General features: G+C 31.5%; 2 protein-coding genes across 2 annotated transcripts in view; one reads left to right on the forward strand and one right to left on the reverse strand.

Moving 5' to 3' along the window:
* Window positions 1–324, forward strand: part of pr (6-pyruvoyl tetrahydrobiopterin synthase purple) — a 36,203-nt gene extending 35,879 nt beyond the window's left edge. Inside the window, exon 6 of the mRNA XM_085815916.1 lies at window positions 50–324. Within this exon, the coding sequence (XP_085672042.1) occupies window positions 50–182 (133 nt within the window). The 3' untranslated portion in view covers window positions 183–324. The remainder of the gene's footprint in view (window positions 1–49) is intronic.
* LOC118204257 (uncharacterized) lies at window positions 295–26,141 on the reverse strand. Its single transcript, XM_035376596.2, has 4 exons — window positions 25,985–26,141; window positions 8,676–8,849; window positions 860–955; window positions 295–386 (listed from the first exon to the last, which is right to left on the reverse strand). The coding sequence occupies exons 2-4, from the start codon at window positions 8,845–8,847 to the stop codon at window positions 313–315; spliced, it is 342 nt and encodes a 113-aa protein (XP_035232487.1). The 5' UTR covers window positions 8,848–8,849; window positions 25,985–26,141; the 3' UTR covers window positions 295–312.
* Between the last annotated feature and the right edge of the window lie 443 nt (window positions 26,142–26,584).

The raw sequence follows: 26,584 nt of genomic DNA on the forward strand, positions 1-26,584 counted from the left end.
ATATGCTTTCAATTTTCTGAAAGCAAGCTAATTGTATCTTTTCTTACAGTACCACAGAAAATCTAAGTATTTTTATCTGGAAGCAACTATCTAGCAATCTTCCTCGTGGAATGTTATACAAGGTTAAAGTTCATGAAACTGATAAAAACTGTGTTACTTTTTATGGTGAATTTAAAGCATAATTAAAAAAAAAAAATAGACAGCTGTGATCTCTAATTAGAATGTTACCATGATGCAAAAATAAAATGTAACACCATAAAATTTCTTAGTTTCAAAATAATTCAGAACACCAAATAAAAGACGATTTTTATTTTAATCAAAAAGTCCAAATCCCATGTCATCTTCTGATTCTTCAGACTCTTCTTTTTTAGCCTCCTTTTTGTCTTCTGTGAAAATAAAACAATATAAATACATGCAAAAACACACAATAAGCTGCAATTTGAAAACTTCAAATTATGCTACTTCCCAAGAAGAAATTTACCCATTTTATATTTTTTAACTAAATGTTTAAATTTAAAATTTTATAATTTTTTGTTAAATTTTTAAAGCCAAATCAAAAACACAAATTTTAAGCTTCTACACTACTGAAAGAAAAGTCATAGCAGTACACTACTATTTGAATTATACATATAGACACCACTTAGTGAGAAGAGAAATTGCCCTGTATATTCCTACAAAAATTACATTATAGTTACAATTTTTATTTGAAGCAGATTATAGCACAGTAAAATTATAAGGAAAAATTCAAATCTGCTAAAAAAATCTTGACACCAAGTAACAAATATACTTTCTCCAAAGCGTTAAATATAATGAATTATTTCCCTCCCGTAAATATGGGATGAGAAATTTATATATTTACCTTTAGCAGGAGAGCTTTCTGCAGCAGCTGCAGGTGCTGCACCTCCAGAGGCAACTACTGCTCCACCAGAAGGCATTGAAGCCAATTTCGACTTACCTACAGAAAGCACAAAAGCTCAATTTATCAAATATCATTTACATGAGATAATTCACAAAAAGCCCCCTAAGATTTACTATAAGAATAATTTTTAGAAAAGGCAAAATATAATGCTAATATAAGAAAGCAAAAAACATTTCACAAAACGTGAAATATTTAAACACATTACTGCCTTCAGTGCTTCTATGACAATTTTCAATATAATAAAATGATGTCATAGAAATATAAACATATGTTTAAAAAGAATCTTATGTGTTCAAATGATGCATAACATTTATTATTTCCATTCAAGAATGCCTACAATAAGCTTCCTAGTAAAAATGAATTTTAGTTCTTGGCAGGATAACCTGTTTCTAAGTTTAACGTTCTTTACTATTTATTGATGTAAAAATTTAATACAACTATTAACTATAATATTGGTCATATCTTCATAAAACATTCCATATATGTATATAAAAAATTAACGAAAATTCAGATAAAATAAAAGCTATCAAGAAAAATTATGTTTAGAGCTGTTAGCGGTATTTCATTTATTGCTGAGAAACATTTTGTTGATAAAGGCTGAAAATTAAGTTGGCAGCTGTAATAAACGTACCAGTATAAACTTTATTTGCATTCTACTGCCATTGTTATGGCAACAGGCATGCATAAACAATTCCCACATATCTACCACAATATGCAAGACATTTTAACAGCAAGCTAACACTTGAATGATTAATCATAATAAGCATTTTTAAAACTGTGTTGAAGAACCCAGTTTTTAGAACTATTAGTAGAATGCCAAATATTATATTCCAGAACTGGCATAAAAATACCCAGGAATTCATGAAAATTATTCAGTTTAAAGTTCAAAAATACATTTTAAAATGCAATATATATATCAATACATTTAAGAAATCCCTTCTATTTAAATTAAATTTAGTGCATTCGCATATATTCCCAGCTGAAAGGTAGTAGCAAAGTGAAGCCATATCCAATTAAAGTGGAATTTCTTTCACCTTGCAATATTAGAGAACAAATTTGAATGCCTCTTGTCCAGTAATGCAGGGTTTACGGCTCCTTTGTATATAGTATTTTAAGAGTACGTTTAATTTCAAAATGCAGTATATTATGAAATTTTATCTAGCTAAGAAGTTCATTTAAATTAAATCCAGTACATGCATATTTATTCACATATATCCACAGCTGAAAGATAATAGCAAAGTTAAGTTATATCCGATTAAAGTGGAATTTCTTTCACCCTGCAATATTAGAGAACAATTTTGATTGCCTCTTGCCCAGTAATGCAGGGTTTACAGCTCCTTTTTATGCAGTAATTTAATACACTCACTTCCAAAAGTTAAGCACGGGGAGGAAAATGCTAATTTCGGGAAGCGAATCAGATTTGAAGAGGATGCAATTCGCTGCAGAGATAGATGGAAGTATACAAATATGTTAGGTAACAGCCAATCACGCTTTCATGTCAAGAAATATGCAAAAAAGGCAGTCTTATAAGAAGCCAGATTTATGAAGGGTTACAGGAGTTGATTGTAAGTGCTGATAGAAGGTGTTAAAAACTTTCGAAGAATTTGTTTTCAAGACATACATGTTTCTATGACTTCCAGATGCCGAAGATTACATATGTGTGGTCTGTACTTAGGTGTTTTGAGTTTGTGTTCCTTTATTCGTCCAATCAAGAGGGGCACGATTACAGTGGTGCCGGGAACATGTCAATTGGAATGTGTCCGACTGGGGCAATGTCATGTTTACAGATGAGTCAAGATTTGCTCTGGAGCCAGATGACAAGCGTATAAGGATATGGAGTGAACAACGAACACACAATCAGTCCCAAAACATCACACATTCAGTGGTGGAAGCATTATGGTGTGGGCAGGGATTTCATTAGGATACTGTACCGACCTGCACATCCTTAAACAGGGTTCTTTTGACGGCTGTCCGGTATCAAGATGAAGTCCTAGAACCCATTGTGAGATTGTACACTGCAGGAGTTGGCCATACATTTGTTTTCAGTGACGATAGCACACGTCCCCATAGAGCTGACATTGTCGATGACTACTTGGAGAGTGAAGGGATTATGTGTGTGGCATGGCCAGCATATTCGCCTGACCTTACATTGAAAATCTTTGGGATGCACTCGGCCGTGCTGTATCTTCACATTTCCTACCTCCAGCCACTTATTGAGCTGGAAACTGCTCTACAAGAAGAATGGCGATTGCTTAATTCTGTGGTGGTTAACTACCTAGTTGAATGCATGGTCACAAGGTGTAAACTTTGTATACAGATGATGGGGAAATCGAATACCCTATTAATGTCCTTTTTTTTCCTTCATTTTATGCTATTTATTTTCACTTTATACATTTCTGTTTAAATTTCCAGTATTTCATTATCTGATAACTTACAAAAATTTAATATTATTTTCATTTCTGTATATAATTATTGATTTTGTTTTATGCATAAATATATATGCTACTCTCCTGCTGAATTTTTGAGTCAATCAAAGCAGTATTTGTTGATTTTTTTTTTTTTTTTTTTTTGCATTTTACATCTTCGTGCTGAACTTTTGGAAGTGAGGGTAGTATGTTTCATTTTAAAATGCAGTAAATTATGAAATTTTATATATATAGCTAAGTTTATTTGAATTAAATCCAGTATATATACATTTATTCACATATATCTACAGCTGAAAGATAATCGCAAAGTTAAGCTATATCCGATTACCCTGCAATATTAGAGAACAATTTCGATTGCCTCTTGCCCAGTAATGCAGGGTTTAGAGCTTCTATTTTATGCAGCATATCATTAAATTTTATGTAGCTAAGAAGTTCATTTAAATTAAATCCAGTATATGTACAATTATTTACATGTATCCACAGCTGAAAGATAATAGCAAAGTTAAGCTATATCCGATTAAGGTGGAATTTCTTTCACCCTGCAATATTAGAGAACAATTTCGATAGCCTCTTGCCCAGTAATGCAGGGTTTAGAGCTTCTATTTTACGCAGCATATAATTAAATTTTATGTAGCTAAGAAGTTCATTTAAATTAAATCCAGTATATGTACAATTATTCACATGTATCCACAGCTGAAAGATAATAGCAAAGTTAAGCTATATCCGATTAAGGCGGAATTTCTTTCACCCTGCAATATTAGAGAACAATTTCGATTGCCTCTTGCCCAGTAATGCAGGGTTTGGAGTTTTTATTTTATGCAGCATATCATTAAATTCTGTATAGCTAAGAAGTTAATTTAAATTAAATCTAGTATATGTACAATTATTCCCATGTATCCACAGCTGAAAGATGATAGCAAAGTTAAGCTATATCCGATTAAAGTGGAACTTATTTCACCCTGCAATATTAGAGAACAATTCAGATTGCCTCTTGCCCAGTAATGCAGGGTTTATAACTTAATTCCATGCAGTAATTTAATTAAATTTATGCATCAAATTGTATACATAATAAAAATACAAAAAACCTGTGCAGCTAATATTAGATTTTCAATTATCTATATTTTCTGGGCCATATAAAATTAATCTAGTTAATTTTTTAAATCTTTTTTATTAACTTAATGCAGAAAAATACATAGAAAGTACAATTTCTAAAATATATGCAATACATAGATTTTATAAAAGACATAACCTTAAATATCAAAAGGAGTGCAATTATGTACTACGCAAAATTTATTTACAACAAGAACTGATCTAATAAAACTGATTTAAAAATAATTGATACAATAAGATTAGAAACAGAAGAACTAAACTACTGGAAGAGCAGTATGTGTCCCAGGGAAACCAGCATGCATGTGCCCCTAAAACTACTCAAAGAAATAAAATTTAAGTAAATTAGCATGGAGCCTTCTGGCAAGTGACCAGTGGATTCGTGCATTAAGCCTACCTATATTTGATGAAAACAGGTTATATATTTGTTTTATGCAAATAATTTTCTTTTTGTGCAGCAGAAATAAAAAGCTTTTTTACCAGTCTAAATAGTGATGAAAAACTTCTGAATAACACAAAAAAATTTTACTTGTTAATCAGAATGCCAATCTTTTTTTTAAACTTGGAAGTGGTTATTAGAACATGTAAGCAATAACCAAATACAATATTTTTACAAATAAAAAAATAGTTAAGAACACACAAGAAAAGTTTTAAGAATAGCTATGAAAACTGAAGAATAAATTAGTAAGAATGCATCCCAATTTGTCCTACATCTGGTTCTATATACTTGTGTTTAACTGCAAAACTCCATTAGACTTGCATGATGAGGTAGTCAATGATAGTGGCAGGAAAAAGAAATTATTAAAACAACAAATTTTATAAAATTTATTTTTTAATTTTAATATCCTCTAAAAATATTTAATTATAAACTACATAATATATGCCATTACCCATATTTTAAGTTTTAGGTGTACTATATTTTTTTTACTAGGAATCTTGTGGCATTCTATGTATCTGGAAAGCCAAATCTCACAAATATATATTTTAAGAATGAATTTGTGTGTATATTATTATCGCAAAGCCTTGAGGGCTATCTGCCTAACGGGAAGGATGCCTTTGTGGAGGACTTTTTGAGGGAAACTGGCTCGTATACACGTTACACATGGGGAAAACCACGAAAATGTCCATGCAGCCAGCCCGTACACGGGATTTGAACCTCGGACCAAACTACCAGTGTTCAGCGACTTTACAGCTCAGCTGCTGGTTGTCCCAAGAATGAATTTGAGACAAAAATATCATAACTTTAACGACCAATGAAACTTAGAACTCAAACAAAACATATATAAAAATGGCAGCATTACTTATTAAAACTAAAGAATTGATATGCACATGGTTACCAAGTTTGGTGACTTTTACTAAGCTATACTTGCCAACTTAAAAAATTAGGAGAACAAAAGGATATTTTAAATAATAAAAATACATTTTTAATAATGAATTAACTTTAAATAGTAACTAAGCACATGAAAGTTCAGATATTATTTCTTAAATGCAAATAAAGTAAAAATACATGTGGGAAAAAGTAGTTTTATTACTTGTACCTACTAATAGAAAGATACTCTAATCAGTTTCCCTAATTATTAAATAATACTTTAACCAGATTACTAATCATTGATGGCAAAAGATTGAATTAATGGAATTCTGAACTTGCATCAAACGATAGGAAAATGGAGCATACAAGAAAAGCAAACGCTTTAAGGTCTGAAGACAAAAATCTAAATATTCATTCTTCACAAGATAATCTTGCAATAATTAGAAAATAGTGGTTTTTATTTTGGAAGAACATGACGCCTATATTTTTTAGTATTATTTTGAGATTTACCAATTTAAGTGCAGTAATTACAGAATTTTTATCACACCTATTTTTATAGTGAATGTAATAACCCCATCTCCATTTACTTAAAATATTTTTAACTTTCAATACAGCCCTTTAGCCTAACTCTAGAAGCAGTTAATTCTTCTTCAGAAAATGTAAGTGGGTTCCACTGGTTGAGGATTCTACATAAACCAGGGTGTGCACACATATTTTCAACTTTTTCTCATTTCAATAGCATGCAGCTGTACGGATTGTTTCAATTTTCCCTTCATTTTAGAAATTTTTTATAATATTATAATATATAATAATAAATATCAACAATATGTTCATCCATGATTATTGGCAAGGACAATTTTTTGAACTGCTAAATTTAAAAGGTGCACCTCCTAATTTGCAAATCGGATTATAATCTAAGCAATTATGCAGAGAAATTTTAAGTTTTAATAATTGGCTCATGTATATTACAGCCTGTGAAATTTCTTTTTAAAGTGGGAACAGAAAGTAACAGAGCACTCAATTTTTGAAGTCTCTGGATTAAAAAAAAAAAGAAGATAAAATAATTGGATACAGTTTTGCATTGGTATTATTGCTTCTATCTCAAGAAAGGCAGAAGGAACTGTTTTAATGCAATCAATAACTGAAGATTTGTTAGACTAGTTTCTCGAACGCATTTATTGGGCAACCGGAGCCATTTTTATCCTTGCACTTGATTATTTTTCAGCAATTTTACTGGCAGGAAACATTTTTCTAAATAAAGCCGCAGCATGATGATGCATTCAGTGGCAGGTTGTGCTCTAGTTAAAAAAAAGGGGGGGCAGGAACATGCATTCTGCATTGTTTCCACAGAAAAATTGACATTTTTAAAATACAAATCGCATTGTCGTTATGTACACACGACGGCCCTTTGAGTTTGCGAAACAAAAATCACAAGGCCAACCGATACACACTGCAATATTACATTTCCTTGATGAAATAACAGAAGGGTACTATTTTTGAAAAGTACACGAGTACTTTACACTTTTCACAGACATAACTCAGACAAAAACCGCAGTTTCTTAAAGGGAAGCATGCAAAACGTATGCTGCTCACTAGCCACATGAAAAAAATAAACCTCAATCTGGTTTTGTGCTCCTTGGCTAATATCGCAGTGGTGCTTGATTATCATTGGAGAACTGGAACATGATGTTCTTAGATGTTTTGGACTCCCACACATTACAGCAGAAATGCGCATGTCTCATTAATAAAACGGCTTCGTTTTTTAATGTGTCTAGTGGAATAACAAGGTTTTCCAGATACCAAAATTCACTTTTTGAGCACAAATAACGAAATAGACATTTTTAGAATAAGAGAAAGAAAGCAGAACTAATCTGCAAATCGGGTTAGCAAGTGTATGGTCGGAAATAAGGAGAATTGCCAACTTTGCTAAGTAGCCCTTTTCAATGAAATTGCTACATTCATGTGAAAAATTAATAACAAGATTAGACGATTTTCGAACAGATAACAAATGGTGAATTGTGTTAAACGATGATAGCTATTATAATGGCATATCTGTATTTCATAGGTATAAGAGCAGAGCAATATCTTGTCTTAGCTTACACATATATTTATAAAATCAATACCACAAAACTTTACATTTCAATAAAAAATAACTTTTCAGACATTACTTAGCTTTAAATTTAAATATCACGCAACTACAAAATAAAATTATATTAATTTATTGCATATTTACATTGTAATTCTTATAGTCTCACAGATGATACAATCAAAATGTTACTGAAAAAAAAATATCAGTACTCTGTCCCTACAATTAAAAAGGGGGAAAATTATATTAACCCTCTGAGTGTTATGACCGGCTTTATCTGGTCATCAGAAGTTTTGCTACTTGGCATATATTAACTTATATAATTTAAGATATTTTGCTTTCTTACTTTCTTTAATAATGTAAATATCTTAATGAACGTAAATTTATGAAAATACAGTAATTGTACAAACTCAATTAATAAACAATGTTTAAATACCGGTCTTCATGACGGATCTAAAATACCGCTCCGCTCAGAGGGTTAAAATAAAGTTAGGACACTGCGTAAGCTTCTGAAATATTTAGATTCAATGACTAAGCATAATAGCTATTTTAACATAAAAGTATCGCCAAAAGTGCACATTAAATAAATTACACTGTAAAATATCCAAAACAATCAACAGAATCAGAAAGCAAAGAGCCAACAACTCTTGATCTCAGAAAGTATTTTAGGCTGCAACAAAAAGATACGATAATCTTCAAAAATGTAAAAGCATCCATGCAGCAGACAGGAGACTAATGTTAAACAGCTTTATGCATTCAAGTATGAAAGCAGAATCTTACCTACAACAAACTTTACAATTGAATAAAAAATATTTTAAATATATTTACCACTTTGAATAACTTCATTGATATCTTTTCCACTCAGTTCTGAAATAACTTTCTTTGCTCTTTCCTTATCAACTTCTATTCCTACACTTCCCAGGATCTTCTCAATATCACCAACAGATGGATTTTTATTTCCTCCTAAAGAGGCTAACAAGTAAGCAGCTACGTAACGCATTGCTGTAAGGGAAGAGAATTGGAAATAATTTTTTTGTATTTTTATTTCTTAAATTTGTTTATACCTAACACATAACAGAAGTTTTAGCTAGAACTAATTAATTAAAAAGCTAAAATTAATGCTAACTTAAAATTTAGATTTCCAAGAAACATTAATACCAGATAATACATGGCATAAATCATCACCTATAATTTAACATACTCCAGTGTTATATATAAGCTCTTCTGAAATTTGATACATTCAATACAAAGTCTGAGACCCAAACTCGTGGAGACTTCAAATGATTAAAGATTTTTTTTTAGATATTAGATCATCAGTTTATATCTAGCAAGATCACACACAGAAATTAATAAATTAAAAATATGAAATAACAAAGCATTTATGACCTTAAAGGAATTATTTACAAACACATGAAAAAATTAAAACACATGAAACTCAATATTTAATCATTAAACTATTTTTTCAATGTAAGTTGTTTAATTTGCTTCATTTTTTGCACTAATACTTTCTTTACAATTCTACAGATAGACATAATTTCTTGCTCAGTTACAAAATTCGTTTTTTAAATTCTGTAGCTGATGTTTCAAGAATTCTCACTAAAATGTCTAATAAATTTTTTTTTCTTTCATTTTCAACAACCTCCATGTCACTTTCTTAACTGTCAGTAATGATATTTTCTCAATTTAGTACCATATTACAGATTTTGCTCTCTGTCAGGTAATTGATCGTCATCAAAATGAAAATATTTGCTACATTTCTTATTTACCACCACCAAAAGATAATAAATAATGACTCGCCAGCCTGGCAGTCAAATTATTCAGAAGGGGTAAACTAAAACTTTGGTTCCAAATATATACCAAGCAGCCAAATCACTGACATAGATTTATGTTACTAAATGATTTCTTCAATATGGAGATTTAATGCCAAAGTGAAATTAAGAATCAGGACTTTCCATGTTTCATTAGAAAAAATACCATATGTGCATGTTCTAAAACACAAATTTTTCTTAAGTTGCTGTAATCTGGATTTTTAGATCATTCCAGATACTGGATGGACATCTGCATTTTGGATTTTAACTGTATAACATCATTTTAAGATTTAGATAATGAATGATAATTTAACAAAATCATGATTCATTATCTGAATATCTTCATATAATGCCAGGGCTGGCACCAAAACTGGTGTCTGAATTTTAGGACTCTCGAAGATTGCACTGGGTCACAAAATATCCTGCATATATGTAGGAATTTATTCAGGACGAAACAAAAAGTCTTCATTACGATCACAATGCCCCAATAATCAAGCAACTAACGGATGGTAATATCCGTAGTATGGTTCTAAAAAATTCATTTGACAATTTAGTGAACAAAAAAAAACTTTAGAACTGAACACGAAATTATGTCTGTCTATATAATTAAGGAAAGTGGATTACAACAAAAAAGCAACTCGAACAATTACAAATGTTTAACAAAGGAAACAAATATAGTTTATTTTTTTTTTTTTCAAAGACGTGTTTCATCATTTCATAGTTTTAGTTTTTACAAGTTTAATTTTAACATTACTTAACTAAAACAATTATCTATGCTTATACTTCACTTTAGTAATTTGTAAGAATTAACAAACCTGCAAGTAGGCTGCATTAATATTAAATCTAATCCAATATTTAAATTAGCATTAAACTACTTATATTTCACACTTACAACAGCTTCATATATTTAAAAAAAGATTAGTGACTTTTTATTTAAATTTTACAATTACCCTTATACCGATTCATTTTTTTCTGCCTCATTTCGTCATGTACTCACTCAATCCGAAGGTTTATGCAGATTTTGTCCGACATAAGTTAATTTCAGAAGTAAAATGCAGTACAAAGTCCGTAATCTGGATGTTGGAACTTCAGCGATTCCGGCTTATAGATCAATTTAAATCTGGTAAGATGGCATGCAGAAATTATACAATTAAAAACATGAAACTGTAATTTATGAAATAAAGAGCAATTATGATCTAAAGGGTATCAAAATTTACAAAAAAAGCTTAATATTTATTCAGGGTTTGTACACATTTTTGCACATGGAAATTAAGTACTTTTAAGGACTATTAATGAAAAAAATTAAGGACCTATGGGCAAATGGGAACTAAATAAATTCAATTAAAAATATTATCTATGCCTGAATTTCACTTCTGCAATACCATCCTAAAAATTAAATAGATCTCTAAGTAGTATGCATTATTACTAAAACTGAATAAATTAACATAATTATTAATAAGTTTGAGAATAAAATTTGAGACTTCATGCAATTTATCAAGTAGCATTAAATATTTTACACTTATAATACATATCTAAAAGAAGATAAGTGACATTTATATTTTAACAGTTAGCTTAATGGTGATTTTTTTAAGTCTCATTTTTTCACATACTTGGTCAGTCTAGAGCAGTGGTTCTTAACCGGGGGGTGCCCGCACCAAACCATAAAAATTATTAAATATCATTCATTAAATTTCTTATAATAAAAGATTTGAAATCTGCAGTAGTGTCCCCAATACTGAAGCTCATAAAAATTGGTAGTACTTAGCTCACTTATCGGCAAAAGACAGGAAAGAGCCAGTGCCAATGGGCGTATACACTACACTACGAAAAGGCATGGAACGCTACAAATGAATGCGAACAGGCAGCTAGGTGACGCTGAAAAGAAAAAAAAAAAAAAAAAAAAAACCTTGTGGGAATACAAGCGTGACCTTCGAGAAACCTCGATAGCCACGAAGCGACGATACAAGCGGAGAACGTTATCCCAGCTTGCGCATGAGCTGAGTTCAACATGTGCTACTCCAACGAAATCTATGGATTCACAGATTTGTATCTGCATCTACTGCGACTGTGTTAGGTAGAGTCAACTATTGTGTCTGCGACATGTGTATTGTGTATTCTGACTTGTTCGGAAACCTCGAGACTAATAGATTCTTAATTGCCCGTTCAAGCCGAATAGAATTCAGTGATATTACAAATGTAAAAACATTATATCTATTATATTACATTATTTCTAAATAATTAAATCGATTATAGTGATATGTCAAAAATACGACAATGGAACAATAAGTATGCCGGTTATGGATTTACCTGAGCAACCGAAAAAGATGGTATGCAACAACCGCAATGCATCTTGTGTTCCAAGATATTTTCAAACAGCAATCTCAAACCTTCAAAGTTATTAGAGCATTTCAACAATGTGCATGGTGGCGAAAAAGCGCATGGCATGAACAGCTTGAAGTCAAAGAAGGCTCGGTTTGATACGAGTGGAACTATCCTAAAATTGTGCGGACCAGCAATTCAAAAACCTTTATTAGATAGAAGCGTCATATCCAGTGGCATATTTATGTGAAAAAAAAAAAAAAACTCACATGATCGCTGAAGAGTTGATTAAACCTTCTGCTTTAATTATTGCTAAAACAGTTTTAGATTCGGAAGCACATAAAAAAATCCAACAGATTATCGAATGATATTATACGATCGCAAATACAAGATCTCAGTGAAGATATTTTAATGCAAGTAATTGAAGATATAAAAATCAGTCCACTAAAAATAAGCATGCAACTGGGTGAGTCAACTGATGTTGATAATTGTAGCCAACTTTTGGTATTTGTCAGGTATGTGAGGTAAAAAGAGGTGATAGAAGAATTTCTATTTTGTGAACCACTGGAGGTGAATACGAGAGGAATTGAGATTTTCAATCGCATCAAAGATTTTTTGGTGCTTATGTATTAACGCAACCAGGCCAAAATTCGCATAAATTGCCAAATTTGGCGACCCTACGTGTTATACTTAGTTTTGTAAAAAGAGCATGTGGAGATTCACAAAATTTTCCTTCATTTTCGTGCAAATTTTTGTAATTTATGAGAAAATAGCAGTGTACATGGATAAAGTCAAGAGTGTGCGCAATGCCATTTTTGTGCAATTCTGGGAATTTTTTTAAGTAAAAATAAGTTGATGTGTACATGGTTACTGCGAATATGGTTTTCAATCAGTGCTAAAAGCAATAGCCAAAAGATTTCCGCCGAAAAAAAAATTCTGCAACTTATTCAAATTCGAAACCGGAAGGGTTTAATTGCTATTTTATATTTTAAAACAAAATATTAAAAAACTGTATTAAAAATTATCTGTAATTAATAAATGTACATTTTCTTTCTATTCATACTTTTTTACTCAAACCTACAAATAGCGCCAACCTGGTTGCGATAATACGTAAGTACCGATTTTTTTACCAAATATCAATTACCTATGAATGTTATTGGCTCAATATGCACTTATGGAGCACTTAACGATGATTATCTAAGGGTTGCATGCTTAACAGTTTTTTAATTGGGTGAGGAAATTATTCAATTACTGACTAGTCAAAATTGTTATTTAGTAAAAGATTTTGAAAGTTATGATGCAATACTGAGGCTGACCTTCGTAATAGACATATTTAGCCATTTAAATGAATTGAATCTATCAATGCAAGGATTTGGTATAAATATAATATCTAGTGAAAAATTATCTTCATTTATCTCAAAATTAGAAATTTGGATACGTCGAGTAGAAAAGGGGAATTTTGCAAACTTTCCCTTGCTTGATTCTGTTATTGCGAAAAATGAAAAGAATACAATTATACCCGACATTGTAATACATTTGAGACAATTGAGAGAATCATTCAATGGATATTTTTCTACCAGAAATATTACCAAAACTCAGAGATGGAAACTGGATCCATTTCTATTTGGCTTAAATTTGATGGATGATAGTGATCTGGAAAAAGATCAACTTATTGAAATGCGAGCAAGTGGACATGTTCAAATGGAATTCGAACAATTAGAATTGCAACAATTCTGGTGTTCACAGTTACAACGTTATCCAGAATTGGTGAACGGAGCACTGCAGTTACTCTTACCCTTTGCTACCATCTGCTTGTGCGAAATGGGATTTTCATCGCTTTGCACATAAAATCTAAAGCGAGAAATCGCTTAAATGCAAGTGGTGACTTACGCGTATGTCTTTCAAAAAAGAACCTCGCTTCGCTAGTATAATAATGAAAAAACAACAGACTAGTCATTAATAAAAATAATACTGTTTTGTATTTATATAAAATGTACAATGTTTTTCAATAAACAATAAGTTTTGCAAAAAATGTATTTTTCTAGACTAAAAAAATTAAAACACAATTTTCAATGGGGTGCGGGAGATATATTTTCAGATTCAATGGGATGCGACTCGCTAGAAAGGTTAAGAAACACTGGTCTAGAGGTTTAGTACATAAGCAGGTAGATTTTATGTCAAACAGCATAGGTTAAAATGAGAAGTAAGCTCATAATCAGCATAATTCATAACAAAAGACAATGTTATCTGGAGAGAGACCTGCTACAAAATTAGAACCTGAAAGGCCTGATGTAGGCACAGTTGGCAAGGGATAAAGTTAGTCAAGCTCTGTTTGATGCAGTTAGTGTCTTAGCTTCCTGTCGAGTTCCAGGGGTTGTAACCCAATTAATATACTTTAAGGTTCCAATAAGCCATTAAAGCACCAGAGATAAGTTCTTTTGTATTCTTTTAAGTCTCACTTACATGCAAAGAATAAGTTTCACTTGAATTTTTGCATTTTTGTGTTTAATCTTGTGACCACAGTGAGTTAAGGAAAGGCAATAACTCGCTTTAATATGCAGAGATAATTTTTAAGGGTAAGCAGTTTAAATTAGGTAGTTAGATAACCTTAGTCATTATGGATTTACACCGCCACTATTAAATTTAATCTTTTAACAATATTTGTTAAAATCAAAATCTAATAAAATTTCAGTTTAAAATACATGTAATTTATGACTATTTTTCATAGTCATTTATTTTGACTAATAGTTAATTCGTAATTAAAGCAACTTTGTTTCACTCTCCTTTTCATCCATGCTTTCCTGGCAGAATGCTAATCGGATGGCGCATGTGTGTTCAAATTAAAGTAGAAAGACAAGTGTTATTTAAGTGAAGGTTCGAGCAGGCGATTTTATAGTGTGTTATGCTTGCTCGAAGGCCACATTGTTATTTGACTTGCTAGCGATTTGACTCTGTGATGCTAAATGCTTATTTTACAGCATTAAGCTTTATTTCCACCGGCTTCTATGAGTCACAGCCTTCCTGTGTATTTAAATTATCCTGTCAGCCATTAGGCTAGTTTGACATGGACTAGCTCTGGTACACTTGTTGGCCTGAAACGTATCTATATCCATTGAAAGATATATAGGAGAGACCATCGTCACTGCTCTTTACGCAGGCTGGATCTCTGCGTATTTACTCAGATCACCATTGACTGTGACAGTCAGTTTCAAAGTGAGCTTTTTCGAAAGCTTACACTTTGGTATTTGCCTTTTTCATACCACCATGTACCACCCACGAGCCAATGGCATCACTGAAAGATGGCATAAGTCACTTATACACCTTAATGCTTCCTCAGTTCTTTTGCGATTTTGAACTGCTTTTAAAATGGAGCTCAAATGCTCTCTGGTTGAATTTATGTCTTTCAGGTGAAGTCTATACCTGCCGAAAGCAAAAATATGAGAAATGTCTTCCTACAAAAATTAAATGATCATATACAGCACCTTCATTCGACTGCTATAACAAATCATGCACACACAAATACTTTTCTACGAAGACTTCCATAAATGTTTTCCTATGTGTAGATACAATAAAACCTTCCTTGCACACACGCTATACTGGTCCTTACAAAGTGCTTCAATGTAGTGATAAAACTTTTACTACCTCAGAATAACCTCTTATTTTACCTAATATTCACAAAGACCCATCACAGGAACCACCTTGTCTAATAGATGAACAATTTTCAGTGCTCTTGCAAAAGCAAATTATCAAACTTGTTTTGAATGTCATGTTTACTTTCCAAAATGATTTGTGACATACTGTTTTCTTTTTTATTGCAGTTTTTTTAAGAAAAGGAGATGGTGTCTCCACATTTCTTTAATATGAACGCTGACGCCATGTCCTGATTTCTCCCTCTAATGCAAACATACTAAGAATCTCCACTCTGTGGGAATGACAAAAAGAATTCTTTCTTTTTCCGTAACAAGTCTATATACTCTGTTCACTACTGAGATTATTTTAATGCTGTATATATATATATATATATACTGATTTATTTTTTACAAATTGTTTTTAATAATCATCAAAAACCTAAACAGTCAACCAAAATAGATCAAAAGCAACAACTTGCAAGCAAATGCCCCACAGAAAGTTAAGTACAAATGGTTGCTTACACTGCTCCCAAACAATCCTTTTACAGTAAAAGCCAAACTATGTAATATTCAATTAACTGGAATAGTTCATAATTCGGGGGGAAAATTTTTTAATGACATTTGTAATGCTATTAACACACATGTATTGTCACCAAACGGTGTGATTTAGTGCCAATACGGGATAAAGCACATCAACACAGATCATATGAAGTTCATTTTGGTTTAACACACAAATTCTTAATAATCATTTTTAAGGGAGAATATGAATTTTATTTTTCTCTTGCATTTTGAAAAATGATTAATATTGCATGAAGTATAGTTACAGAATCCAGGTATTTTTAAAAAGCCACGTGTGACCAAACTGATAAAAAATGAAGATGTAACACAAAATATAAGCGATTTTAGTTTTCTATATGCTGGAACGATTCACAGCATTTGCAGCAATCTTCATGTTCGATGGGATTTCATAATCAGATCAGGCCTAAGAAATACACCCGCTTTTATATTACTTCCAAAATCCATTGAATTTAAGTTTTTAATATTCAAGTTGATAATTAAAATCACTTTTTATAAATTTAAGAGTGGAAATGGGTAGAGTAGACTTTAAAGTACCCCTTGTATTATGGCAAAGTTGTTTGATTTATTGCCAAGTTGTTGTTTCATTTATGGTAGCCCGAGTAGTTGAATGTTATGGAAACCCTATTGTGATGTAATTGGGTGCATGATTCTGGGAAATTTTGAATCATCCGATGTTTTGTAAGCGTTTTTGTGGTGTGTGTTGGTTTGATTCTTTAGACAGTAGAATGGCCGAATGTAGTAAGATCAATTTGAAGTTTCTGTAAGATTTGGAGTGAAAGGGGAAAAGAGCTTTAATTGGCTGGTGTGTAAATGAAGGTTTACTTAGTAGCCATTATAAGTGTCCTGTATGTAGGAAGGATAAGCGTCTAGTCAAACGTTAAAAACCGTTTAGATGGATTTAAATGGGTTTGTAGGAAGAAAGGTTCAGATGGTCACTATGTGAAGCGTTCGATCAGAAAGAGTACCTGGTTTGAAAAAAGTCATTTGAGTATGACTGATATTTTGATTCTTGCGTGGCTCTCTGGGTATACGAAGCGAACTCGAAAATCATAGTGTGAATATTTGCTTTTCATAGTGCTTAAATGTATAACATGTTTTTTCCTTTTTTATGTTATTTTATTGAGATTATGTATTTTTTTGTTTGCCTATATTGTAGAATTTGGTGCTCCTTTGACTTTTTAAGTGAAAATATATCAATGTGTACATGGACAAAGTAAATGGAGTACGCAATGCAAGTTTGTGCAATTGTGGGATTTTTATTAACCCTTTGACGTGCAGTGGTAGCGCCCTGAAACCACCACTTACCGAAATTTCTGAGTGGAAATGAATTGATTACTGATCTTTTACATCTAAATAACACAAAATGACTGTAAAATCATATATGTTTTAGGTATTAATACTTCAGATTGGATGCCTTATAAAATTCGTTTTCGATGAGACAAAATAACTTTCTTTTATTAATATAAACAACTTTAAATTTCAAAAGTTAGTCATCGCACATCATGATTTTTATCATAGACAATAAAAAATTGCAGTAATTAAACTGCACATATAAAAAAAACCTCTATATGTATGGCATTTGCTATGTGGTTTCAGGGCGCGACCACTGCGCCACTAAAGCATTGTGTCACAATGCTTACAATCCTCTAGAGGCCCGGTGGTCGCGCCTTGAAACCACTGGCGTTTACTTGCTTTTCAAATAGGAATGTTTATTTTTACCCGAATATAGATAAATATTTTCTGAATATTTTGGGACGAAAAAGAATAAAATAAGTATGAATGGGAAACAAACGATCCGTACAATGCCAAAAAGACCACAAATTTCATGTGTCAGATGAAAAGAAACTAAATAACGCTGGACATATACCAGTGAAATTTGAATCCAGGCAGTGTACATATTGTAGCCCAAGGAAGAAACCTCACAGAACAAGATGAATGTGCGAAACGTGCAATGTGGGTCTATGCATGTACCAGAGACAAAACATGCTTTGAACAGTGTCACAAAAAAATTTTGTTCTTTGAAATAAAAAAAAAAAACTACTGTATTCTTTTTTATCCTTATTTTATTAAATTTTTTAATCCATTTATCCAAATGTCCTTATTATGTAGGTACTTATATTTTCACTGCTATAGAAAAATTACATAAATATTTTTTAATTTTTTCTGACGATTTACTTTGTAAAATAATGTAAAAAATTATATATAATGCAATTCTTATACATTTTTTTAAAATCCGTAAATTTCGTCATTTATTGGAAACGTGCGTGGAAAATGGTAAGTTTTTCTTTTTCCGACTACATCAGTAAGTTTCAAAGTCCTAGACGCGTGGTGGTTTCACAGTGCAACCACCACCCACAGAACAATAGGCAGGAGTATATTTTTTTAAATTCATATATTATTTGTCTCTAGGATCATAATATTCAATTTCTAGAGTTTTGAGTTAAAATTATAAAAATAATATTGCACGTGTCAAAGGGTTAAGTGAAAATAGGTTGACGTGCACATGGATAAAGTTAAAAGAGTGCGCAATGCCATTTTTGTGCAATTCGGGAATTTTTTTTTAAGTGAAAATAGGTCGATGTGTACATGGATACCGGGTTTGTGCAATTGTTTGTCTTGTTATTCTGGCTTTGTGTAGCGGCAATTTTTGGCGCACAAATCGTCGCTTCGCAATCCAAAATAACGAGTTGTATCCATGTACCACCAAAAAAGTTGTACCGTAAACTATACTTTTACCGTGAAAATTATTCTAACTCTGCTTTTCTAACAAGAATTCTGTTTTTATATGCTTGACTACCCAGAATTTTACTCCTCCCCCCGAGCTTCCTGGATTTATGATATTAAGAGTAAAGTTTTTACTATATTTATGATATTAAGAGATATTAAGAGTAAGGTTTTTACTATATTTATGATATTAAGAGTAAACATCTGCAGTTTTGCTAACTAAAATTTTTTAAATGAATCATAAATTTATTAGATTAATTAGATAAGAAGTACATAACAACTTCTTGTTATATCAAGCATTGGATGATTTACAGAAGTTATCAATAGATTTGTTTACACAACACTTAAAGGTGACCAAAAAATAATTAAATATCCCCAAAAAATTCTCCCTTCAGGATTCAAAAGTAGAATTTGTCTATAAATGCCACTTCGGTGCTACTTTGGTAGAGGGTTGAACGGATTTCGGAGATTTTTCTTTTGGCGAGTAATACAACTTATGGTAAACCCATTGCTGGATAAGTTATTTATAGTAACCGATACTTTGTTGTCATTTTATTATGCATAACTTCCGTGTTTTAAGTATTATTTATGGCTTCTAAATATTAAAAATCAATTTAATTTTAGATTTTTATTTGAAATAAAAATTTTGTTATTTATAATATTTTATATAATTTTATGTTGTGGATGATGTAATCAATGATGTCAACTTACTTAAAAAAAGTAATTGGTTTTATTAATATCTATAAATTTACTCTAATGTTTTAAACATTTATGGCTGTTAAATATTAAAATACAATTTAATTTTGCATTTGTTTTAAAAATGATTTTATTATGAATGATTAGTTAAATAATTTTAATTCTATGTGTGACGTAATCAGTTCCTTGATTGGTTACTGAATATTTTGTGTGTTACCGCACCATTTTAAAATTTTATTATTCATCTCTTCGAATTCCTCAGATGTCAAATGGAATGGATATCTCCGTTTCGAAAAACAATGTTGTTATTGGTAATTACCAAGAATTATTGGTACTGGAATAAAAAAATTGCCCTTTGAGACCTTATTTTGGCCAACCTGTCTTTCCTAATCAAAGATTTATTTTTAAATTGTTAATAGCATCAGAGGAAATTTAGTAAAAATTTTTGGAGGAAATTTCGCTAATTGCTTCTTCAATGAAGTGCGAGATACCTGGATAACAGATGAAGATGGTTAAAAGAGCCGATTCAATTACGATTTTGATTTTTTTGTGATATTTATCAATAAACAAGAGGTTAAATTACTCAAAAAAAAAAAAAATGTAAGTACATATATTTCTTTTATTTTACAATTGTATGCTTCAATTTTTGTTAAAAAAATTAATACATTATTTTCAAAAATTGCTGATATAATTATTGTCACATATGTTTTAATGTTAATTATATTTTATATAACATATTTTAAAGTATTTGAATTTAATAATATTCTAATTCTTTTAAATGTTGGTAGGATGTTTTTTAATTCGATATTCAATTTCAGTAATATTTTAATCTAATTAAACGTTGGCACAATGTTTTTATAGCGGTGTTTTTATTCTCTTTTTTGCTATATGAAAGTAATAATAGCCTTACTTTAGTATTTTATACTCATAGTAAATGTATTTATTTACACTTGCCTGCCGTCTTAAAAAACGACATTTTCAACAAAAAATTAATCCATTACTTTTAACGATATTTATTTTTTTAAAGTTTCGAATACTTTACTATGCGTAAAAACAGCGTTTTTCAAGATGGCTGCCGATTGTAAAAATCGTGCCAACGTAAATCGCCAAAAATTTGTGCAACCGTCTACCAAAGTAGCACCGCCACTTCAAACTGAAAATTCAAAATATCACAAATGAACAATAAATTTATGTGGAGGAAGTTACTGGGGATAATCCAAACTGGTGATCATAAATGTTCTCTATCTGAAATTAAAGCTCCTACAGAGTAGGCATGTGAAAATAATGGCCCTCCACTTACCTTGAGAAAACTCTGAAAACTACATAACATATTACTAGAAAGATTTCAACAAATATCAAAGTTTATATACAACTCTGTGTTCTAGAAAGAGGTCTTGAGATGGGCTCCTTACAAAAATACTTAGTAGCTGATGTTGAGAAAGTGGCAGTATATAAACAAATGGCGATTCTTTTTTGATGCCAGGAAGGCCAAATAGCCAAAATAAGAAGTCAAAGAATTGCACAAACTCAATTTCCACATACACATCAATCTATTTTTACTTTAAAAAAAATCAGAATGCTAAAACAAAGTTTAACTATCATAGTAATCAGAAATGCAGTTTCATTGCCAAAATTAAACAAAATTTGTTGCTAAATGAAGGGGCACCCAATTCTACACTAGAGCCAATATTTGTTTGCATGGTTCCTAGAAAGGGGAAAATTTAACACTATGTGATTTCCACGTTCAGTAGTATGTACTGCAGGTTGAACTGTTTTTCTCATTCATGAAATGAAACCCCGGTGAAATCATGACTAACAGATTAACCTCTGTCCTTAAAACTGCTAATGTGAGCAACATGTCTGTAGTCCAGCACCTTTTTCATCAATGAGACCCTAGATATTAAACATCTTTAACAATTTTCAGTATTAAATGCTATTTGCATTTAAAAAGCACTAAGGTGAACCACTTGGGCTCTAGTGTAGAACTGAGTGCCCCTTCGATTAGCGACAATTTTTTTTTTAAATTTTGGCAATAAAACCTTATTTCAGGTTACCATGATAGTTTTAACTTTGTTTTAGCTTCCTTTTTTTTTTAAATTAAAATAGATTGATGTGTACCTGGACAAATTTAAGACAGTGTGCAATTCCTTGACTTCTTATTTTGGTTTTGTGTAGCAGCCATCTTGAAATAGTGCCTTCCTGGCGTCAAAAAAAAAAAAAAAAAAAAAAAAAAAAAAAGGGGGGGGGCAACCAACTGTAAACTTCTATCAAAATTTGTTTCATAAGTATGCAGTGCTTGAATGGCAAATGTGGGAAATTCAGCTCTTGCTCCAAACCAGAATTCAGTTGAAGATTTTTGAGGAAAAATATGAATCACTCGTCAGCTCAAAAAGTTCCTATTGGGCTTAATGTCGCAGGTGATCAATCTTAATGTAAATAGATGTATTCTTTAAATTCAAAGCATCTGAATTAAATTTCCGCAATCCTAATTGGGGTGGCAATCTATAATTTAAGAAACTTTGCTCTAGGCATTCGAAAGCTGGTTGTAGGAATAAAATGCCATCTGTTAGGAGAAAACAACAGGTATCTATCCACTATCTGGATTTAAGAAACTTTGCTCTAGGCATTCGAAAGCTGGTTGTAGGAATAAAATGCCATCTGTTAGGAGGAAACAACAGGTATCTATCCACTATCTGGATTTAAGGTTTTTTAAAGACTATAGCATTATGTAAAATTTAATACATCATTAAGCATACAAACAGCTTTTATTATTTTGAGGTTCTCACTACTGTACACTAAGGACTAGCTGGCTTAACCGAGTTTGATATGCCAGTTTTAGAGGAAGCAATACCTAAATATGTATGCTTGCTTCTGAGAAACTTGCACGAAGTACCTTCATAATCTTTTTACAAAGCAATGAACAAAATCAGACCACAGATATACTGAAATGCAATCAAGTGGGAATATTAAAAAATTATTATCCATGAAGTAGATCTAAGTTAATCTTTTAGCAGACATGTAAGGATGCATTATCATTGGAAAAGGCAGAAAAGTGATATCCGTATTTAATATAAAAAAGCAGAGGCTGCTTCATTCATCATGACCATATCAGAGACGCAGCTTATTAAATCTGTTCATGAAACTCAGTTCTGTCTGTTTCTCTAAAACAGGCAAAAAAACCAACTCCATAGTCTGGAAATGACATTTTGGGAAACTTGTAACGCTTTCGCTACAATGAATTGCGTTTGACTATCCTGTAAACGATTGGTCTTCCTGGTTACCGATTAAACTAAGTCATCTTGCTGAGATATCATATATTCATTGCTACAAAGCATTCAACGCGTGTCAGCTGTTTTTAGTCTCCTACTAAAAAAGAATGTTGCAGGTCGCTCCCTACGCCTTATCTAAAATGCATAGTTTCCGATGTCACAGACTAAATTTGCACATTCCCAACTTAGTAAACGTTATAATTTTCCTTTATAATCTTTTCTATTCCTTTTTGTTAAAAAGGTTGTCAATTATATGTTTACTTAATACCGAACTCACAATGTCCCCTAATTCTTTTGAGCAGTGAATGTCTGCAAGATGTTATTCTGCAGTAGAAAAGAAACTGAACCTAAAACTATTACAGATCTATGGAGAAAATGTTTTTCCAAACCAAAGAGTATATGGTCACTTTACTTAACCTAGCACTTCAAATACTCCTTACTATTTCGGTACAACTCTGATATACGCCCTAATTTTACCAAATGGGGCGATATGTGCTGGTTTTTTGCGCGATTGCGTGTTGTATGGCAACCCTGTTGACGTTGAAAAATCTTTCGCTGGAGCTCGTTGGTTCGCGAAAATAGGGGGGAAAGATAAAATGGTTGAAGTTGCTGAACTGAAATTCGGCTAAAGGAAAATATCATCGTGGCCATCCTGTTGATGGGCAGTGGGTATTTGAAGGTTTGGAAAGAGGGTCTGGGAGATTATTTTTAGTGGCTGTACATGATAGAAGTCGGGATTTGTGATTTTATTTATTTGTGAACCATAATATGAGTTTTCTGGATAGTGTGCCTGGCTGTCACATAAATACTATAGTGAGTACGTGGCGGTATGAAGTTGGTATTTCTGCTATTCAAAAAAGCATTAATTTATGGTAAGTGCATTTTATTTTATTCTTGTTCTTATTTTGTAGAATTGTTATGTTCATTGTTTTTTTAGTACGAATTTCTGTCGTTATTTTTTTTTTAATTGTTTGAAATTTATTTTAGTTATATTAGTTTATTCGATTGATTAGTGCAATTCGTAGATTTTTTTTAAAGTTGAAATAGAACGCTGTGTACATGGTATTCTTTGAAATTTATTGTTGTTGTGTTAATTTATTAAAGCGAGGTGTGAGTAGATTCGTTCGTTGCCTAGATTGTGCCATTCGTAGATGTTAAGTTAAAACATATCGCTGTGTACATGGATTCTTGTCAAATATTTTTGGTTAGAAACTTTACGTTTTTGCTATCTAAATTTTTCGTTTTTGTTTCATATTTTTAGCTTAAATTGTGTGTTCAAAACGTGGTTTTTTCATGAGCGAAAACCGCGCTTTTGGAGACATTTTAGACTTAAAGTTCGAAACGTAGACAAAAAATTTAGATAGTAATATGGCAGCATGGAGTTTCTTGCCAAAAACGTTTGGCGACTTGAGGGCGCATATAAGAGTAGTCACACTATTTCATTATATATCTACTTATTTATAGTATATATTAAACTTTTAATTGTTTAAAAACTGATTTTTCCGCCGACACAGATACATTTTCCGAATCCAATGAGTGTAGTTAGGTAGCGACTGTTCTTAATATATTTTATGGCAGATTCAGCATTTTATTATTAGGTACTTTTCCGTTTTGCCGGCGCAAGCAATAAAGTCGCCAATAATAGTACAACCGATGCCAAACGGAATATTCTCGCTGGTAACCTTTTACGCCTCATTTTCAAAACAAGTCGCAGCTTTTTCTTATCAGATTGATTGTTTCTTTCAATGCTGGCATATTATTACACAGAATTTTATCAGATAATTCAGTTTTATGTCTAAGGCCATTTTCGGTGTTTAAGTCAATTAGGATGCAATTACAGCGCTTACCCGAAGCCGAAAATATAGAAAAGAAAGTCAAGGGTTAAATTCATCAATTCTAATGAGAATGCATTAGTGAAGCACTGCAGTTTTACATAATTTCTGAGTAAGCTATTCGTACGCACTGAAATATTTCTTGCATTTAAACTTGTGTTCCAAATTAAGATTTAACTTGAAATTAATGTAGATAATTACTGAGAGCATTAGATTTTTGTAGAGTAGTTTACGTGTGGGGTCACGTGATATGAACCGACGAATTAGTATGTTGAACCATGAAAACATAGTAAATTCTTAAATTAATGTCTTTTTACAAATTTATTGTCTTTATTTATTGGCTTTTTATAAAGTTTTAAACGATATTAAAATGTTTAGAGAATTCTTAGAATTAAAATAGAGAAAAGAGAATTCTTAGAATTAAAATTTTTTAAATATTTTTTATGTGTATACTGTATGTTGTCGCCAATAAAGTCTGCTTGGCGAGATTTGCGCCGGCGAAACGGAAAAGTACCTATTATTATTTGCATTATTTTCTTATTACGAATATAGTCTATACATTATATTACTGTAAGTGTTTTGGGGGGCGCCAAAAAAGGTATTTTGCCTCGGGCGCCAATTATGCTCGCTACGCCACTGATTATTGGGAAAAAAAAAACCTTACCTACTAAATCAGTAAGCCGATAATAAGACCATAAAAATGTTAAGAATCATTAGTATAGATACAATTAACATTTATACGCAATATTCACATTAAGTGTTGATATAATATTCTTTACGTACTTAATACTTCTCTCTCCTTGAAAAAAATTTTTCTAACTTTTTTAAAATTTAGTTTTAGCTTAATTACTCCAGTATGTTTTCTAGACTAAATTTAATTCCTATATTATATTTAATCTTTAAGGAGTAAGGAAATTATTATTGAAAAGAGTTTGAATCCATCAAATTACATGTGATCTACGCGAAGCCTAAAACGCACTAACATCAAGAAACAGGAAATCATATAATGTATATTGCAAATAAATAAACTGTAATGCAAAGGGATTTTTATACATACATAAGTATCATTATTACACAGTGAAAATACATTCATTATACAAGTCTAATAAAATTCTCAAGGAGAAAATGACTACCCCTAACAACTGTCCACGTGGTAGAGCAGATCAAGATTCTTTTCTGCAAAATTACTGAATCAACAAAACAAATTAGAATTCAAGTTCCTTTGGTTTATGAAATATAATATACCTTTTCCAAAATAAAATATAACAATAAAAAAATTACCTTTAAGTCTCTTTGGACACGAAACGTGCACACTTACTCAGATATTACAAACGGTTAAACTTACTCAACAAGCTTACGCGCAAGCTTCAAGAGAATTTACCGATAATCAAAGTTGTAGTATACTCCGTGTTCATGAACTAAATATTTTTCTGAAGGGGTATGCGAAGAAAATTAAAATCAAATTAAAAATCATAAACTAAGTTACACATTAAGTTAAATTAATAATTTTTTGTAATAAGATTAGGATAACTATTTTTGCGTCGAGCCAATTTTCCTTCCTATTGATCAAAAAAATTTTTAATGAATGAATGAAAATAAAACATACAAATATAGTTCAATATTTAAAGTATAAATTATTCGTACAAGTGATTGGACTGTATTTTGAATCTTTTTAAGCAATTCATAGCAATTTTCGATTTGTTGTTTGAACTTTTCGCAAGCATTTCACTCGAAATTCTTCTTGGTTATAGCCTTGCTTGGAGGGTATCGATATTCGTGATCGTCATTCTAGATAGCCCCCCTAGTCTCTTGATCTATGACCTGCCCATTCCTCTTGCCTCTTTTCACAAATTTCTCGAAGTCACTCCTGACAGCCTCTAC

This window comes from Stegodyphus dumicola, chromosome 4, assembly GCF_044657685.1.
Source record: "Stegodyphus dumicola isolate Sdum_Otavi_A_Nest chromosome 4, ASM4465768v1".
NCBI lineage: Eukaryota > Metazoa > Arthropoda > Arachnida > Araneae > Eresidae > Stegodyphus > Stegodyphus dumicola.

Excerpts from the sequence above, each read along its gene's own strand:
- LOC118204257 (XM_035376596.2), bottom strand. The coding sequence starts at position 8,847 with ATGCGTTACGTAGCTGCTTACTTGTTAGCCTCTTTAGGAGGAAATAAA. Across the intron at positions 956-8,675 it reads CAATGAAGTTATTCAAAGTG|GTAAGTCGAAATTGGCTTCA; the intron begins GTAAATATATTT and ends TGCTTTCTGTAG. Across the intron at positions 387-859 it reads AGAAAGCTCTCCTGCTAAAG|AAGACAAAAAGGAGGCTAAA; the intron begins GTAAATATATAA and ends TTATTTTCACAG.